General features: G+C 29.4%; 1 protein-coding gene across 2 annotated transcripts; it reads right to left on the bottom strand.

The window, feature by feature from the left end:
* Positions 1-570: 570 nt before the first annotated feature.
* On the bottom strand, positions 571-3,195 carry LOC107490554 (pollen-specific leucine-rich repeat extensin-like protein 1). 2 transcript variants are annotated; one of them, XM_021143132.2, is made up of 4 exons: positions 3,033-3,195; positions 2,862-2,933; positions 2,197-2,478; positions 571-1,034 (listed from the first exon to the last, which is right to left on the bottom strand). In XM_021143132.2, the coding sequence occupies exons 3-4, from the start codon at positions 2,468-2,470 to the stop codon at positions 679-681; spliced, it is 630 nt and encodes a 209-aa protein (XP_020998791.1). In that variant the 5' UTR covers positions 2,471-2,478; positions 2,862-2,933; positions 3,033-3,195; the 3' UTR covers positions 571-678. The 2 variants fall into 2 exon arrangements, with proteins under 2 accessions (XP_020998791.1, XP_015966807.1); XM_016111321.3 differs by having other exon boundaries at positions 2,855-2,933; positions 3,033-3,194.
* Positions 3,196-4,331: the final 1,136 nt, after the last annotated feature.

Here is a 4,331-nt window from a genome sequence, read left to right as displayed (position 1 = left end):
ATCTGTGACAATTTCTTAAAATTAATTGAAATACAAATTAAAAAAAAGTGTTTTCTTTTGAGAAATATAATACACAAATTCAGATGCAACACGTATAGTTGTTTGGGTCTAACACCGACTCACTTTAGTATATCTGCATAGTAGTTTTGTTCATTCACATTATCAAACTAATTAATAGCTTTAGAATTTAAAATTTAATATTTAGACATAAAATTAAAAAAAATTAATTAATATATATTAGCTGAAAAATTAACTCTGAGAGTAAAATTTAAAAATAAAATTCTAGCTTTGTTCCTATTAGAAATTTCACGTCAATTAAAAATATAAATGTTATAGTATAAAACAATTCTTATCTTGAAAATATTTTCTAATCTCAGAAATTTCACGTTTCAAATGTCTAGTTCTAAACATGAGACAAGTGACCCTAAAACAAAGGAAAAATTAATGCCAAATCAATAAAATTGACCACTACTATTGTGACAAGACTTTATTCTTAGAAGCACTTACAAATTTCTCTCCTCAATTAAACATGCTTGCAACATAGAAATTTTTCAAGAAACGAACCAAGGGTAGAATAATGAACAAGTGTGCTTGTGTGCATGTGTCTGAAAAATGACTAATAATCAGAAAATTACAAATGTTTTATTAAGCCGTACATAGCACCCCTTGATTAATTGATTACATGATGGAGCAATTATCAGGGTTTGATTCATAAACAACCCTGTAGTTGCAAGCTGGGGGATTACATGGCACAACATAGCACCTTGGACAATTGCACCATGGAGGGCAATTAATGTAAACCGGTTGCGGTTGTGGTTGTGGCTGTGGCTGTGGTTTTGGTTGCTCTGGCGGTTTGGATTCTGGCTTAGTAGGAGGCTTGGGAGGGGAAGAACAACAGTGACCACTACACTTGGGACTCTCACATTTGATGCAAATGTTGCATTTTCCATCACACTTTGGATTGTTGCACTTGAAGCATATTAGGACACACTTGCATTCACACTTTGGCCCTTGACACTTGGTGCAATGATCGCCTATCTTGTCAAAATACAAATACCATCAAAGAATGGGACAAGTTTATGACAAAAACAAAACTAAATTTAGTCATAAAAAACTTTCCTATATCAGTTTGATCTCTCAAAAGTACATGTTTGTCATAATAATTTAGTCTTGAAAAAATATATTTGATCTCTCACATTTCTTCTCATAGACTATTTGATGTCATATTTATCTCTCAAAGATAAAAAACATGTAGCATTTATCTATTAGATAAAACTAATCTCACAATTTTTTTAAAGGTTCAATTAATATCACAAAATTTTTGAAAATTAAATTAAAGTTACATGATAATTTAGTAAAAAAAAATAAAAAAATTATACCAAAATATGAGAGAGATTTTTAATACATACACAACTTTCTTTTTATAATATGTTTTATTATATATAATTTATAAAACAAAAATGTTTGGTAACCAAAGAAAATCAGTCAAAAACAGCTATAACTTGTCTTATTTAGCATTTATTAATTGTTGCGATAATTAATGAATATTAAATAAGGCAAATTCTGGCTGTTTTTTATAAAAATTCTCAGATAAAATATAAAGTATTTATTATCTTACCAATCTTAAACTTATTAACTTTGACACATATAATAAAGGGTGTTCTATAATGTCAAATGTTTTTAATTATGTAAGATGAAATCCACTTTTTTTTTTATCTCTTTCAATTTTAAGACAAATTAAACATGGTGTATTAGACTGCTTTTTAATTTGAATATGGAAGTAATAATGGGGATCAAAGTAATAGAACTCGGACCATGCGAGTTTTTCCTAACTAAATGGACGGTCCGAATTTTCACCTACAAAAAACACGGAGGATCCAATTTCTTCTTTTCGAAATTCAAATTTTTCTAATTCCAAATCCGACCATGCGATTTATTCAACAAAATTTTTAAATCAAACAACTCGTAAAGTTCGAGTTCTACATCCCTACAGATTTGTCTTGTACCCCATGAATTCACATCCGGGCAAAGCACACACAAGACCTCCAACCATAAAATTGAGCCGTATTAGACATTATAGAATTTTCTATATAATAAATAAAAGGGTGAATTAATAGATACGTTAACGAAAATACTCTTACAATAAGACATAGTATGGGAATAAAAATGAGATATTTGTGGATGATAGGTGCTCACACTTGGGTTGGCAGTTGGAGCATTGAGCATGTGGTGGAGGTGGGAGACACAGAACAGCACAGAATGGCTTCTCTTCCTTCTTCTTTTCATCCTTCTTCTTCTCATCCTTCTTCTTATCATCCTTCTTTTCCTCTTGCTTCTTCTTCACCTCTTCGATGCTCACAACCGTTACGCACTTGAACTTCTTGTTCAGTTGGTTGATCAGGTAAATTGTGTTGATGTTGTCTCCGGTCACTACCACGCGATCTTTCTCATCCCCTTCAAGTGACACCATAGTCACCCCTGACAATTCGTTCCAAAAACAAGTTAAATATCTAAAATCAATCCTTCAATACCACATGATATCTCTATAAATGCTATTTTGTATCTAAATTTTGGTTTATCAACACGTATTTCAGTGTTATAGGTCAAGGAGTAATTCATCGAGACTTGAATTCTATTTAAATATCTGTTACTAGTTAATAATAAATTATTGTATACATAAATTGAGATTTAAACTTTCAATACTTGTTTAAACGGATGAGTGAATTGACTACTCTACCAATACAAATGGTTATTTTATATCTAAATTTGATATCAACTTTTAATGGCCAAAATTATACTAATTACTTTGATAAAATGCAAACTAAACTAAAGTGGATTGGTAAAAGATATTGACCTTGTACCTCTGCAGCAGTTTTCAGGGCCTTATTTCTGCATTTATCACAATGCATTTGGATCTTTATAACTACCTTTTGCTGCATATAAATTTAACTACTATTAATATATATAGTAATTGAAACACATGATTATTGAGAAGAAAAGAACGAAACATTGTTGATTAATTAGATTCTTACCTTCATAATGTTGGCTTAATTGAGATAATTAAGTAGCCTTGAATTCGTGCTGAGAGAGGTTCCACCACTAAATATAGATAGCAAGAGAGACTTGAGTATACATAGATGCCTTGTTTTGTTGTTACTTGAATGCAAAGAAGAGAAGGAACACGAGAAAGACGTAGTGATGACAAGTTTTTATGAAGATTGCTTGGAATATTGCTGTTACACTGGTTAGGCAGTGAGTCACTTTCAAAGATTGGAATGAAATATTGACGGAGCATGAAATTAAATATTAAACAAATGAAACTAGTATTAGCTACTACTTATAATAACATATATATTATTCGTCACGCTAATGTGTCCATTTGGTTAAAATTTCGGGAAAAAGTTGCTTTCTCTTCATTTAAAAAAAAAAAAAGCAGAATCTGACAGAAGACGGAGAAACAAGAGCATTGCGCATCTTAAGCATTATTATTAGTAGAATTAAGTGTTATTAAATTATATAAGTTTAAAATTACAATTTGATGTTGATACAAGTTGTAAGAAAAGCAACAGATCAAGCACGGAATTAGTTATATTAAAGGAGAATTTGAGAAGATAAAAAAAAAGCATATATTGAATTGATTTTTAATTTCCATAATAAGAAACAGAGAATTAGTTGACGGAGAAAATAGTGAAGAAAATAAGGTTTAATTACTTTATTAGTTTCTATAGTTTTCCAAATGTTTTAATTAGGTATTTATATTTTTTTTTCTTTTAATTGAGTCTTGTATTAATTTTTTTTTAATTGGATCCCTATACTTTTTTTTTATTTGGATCTATGCACTAATTTTTTTTAATTGAGTCTCTATACAATTAAACCACTTATTGTCAAGAAGAGGGATCTAATTAAAAAAAATTTAGTGCAGAGATCTAATTAAAAAGAATAAAAATTTAGAGACATATCTAATTAAAAATTTTGCAAAACTATAAGAACTAACAAATAATTAAACCAGAAAACAACAAAACAAGAGTTTAGCGTCATTTGTTTTCACTGCTTAGCAATGATTTTAACTGGCGCTAAAAATTTTCGCGATGATTAGATAACCATTGCTAATTGGGGTGTCACCAAAGCATTTAATGACGGTTTTTAGCAACCACTAGTAAAATATTAAAATCACTCCGTTAAATTGAGTCAATTTTTTTTTTAAGATACTTGCTATTTGACGTATTCAATTTTCAACAAATAATTATACTCATTTTTTAATAAAAAAAATTTCTTGCATAATGAAAAATTGAATTCATTCATGAGTCAAAATGACATACATTAAAATTTTC

This window comes from Arachis duranensis, chromosome 5 (genome assembly GCF_000817695.3).
Source record: "Arachis duranensis cultivar V14167 chromosome 5, aradu.V14167.gnm2.J7QH, whole genome shotgun sequence".
NCBI lineage: Eukaryota > Viridiplantae > Streptophyta > Magnoliopsida > Fabales > Fabaceae > Arachis > Arachis duranensis.
The sequence above is the reverse complement of the archived record's forward strand: the minus strand, read 5'-3'. Positions and strand labels throughout refer to the sequence as shown.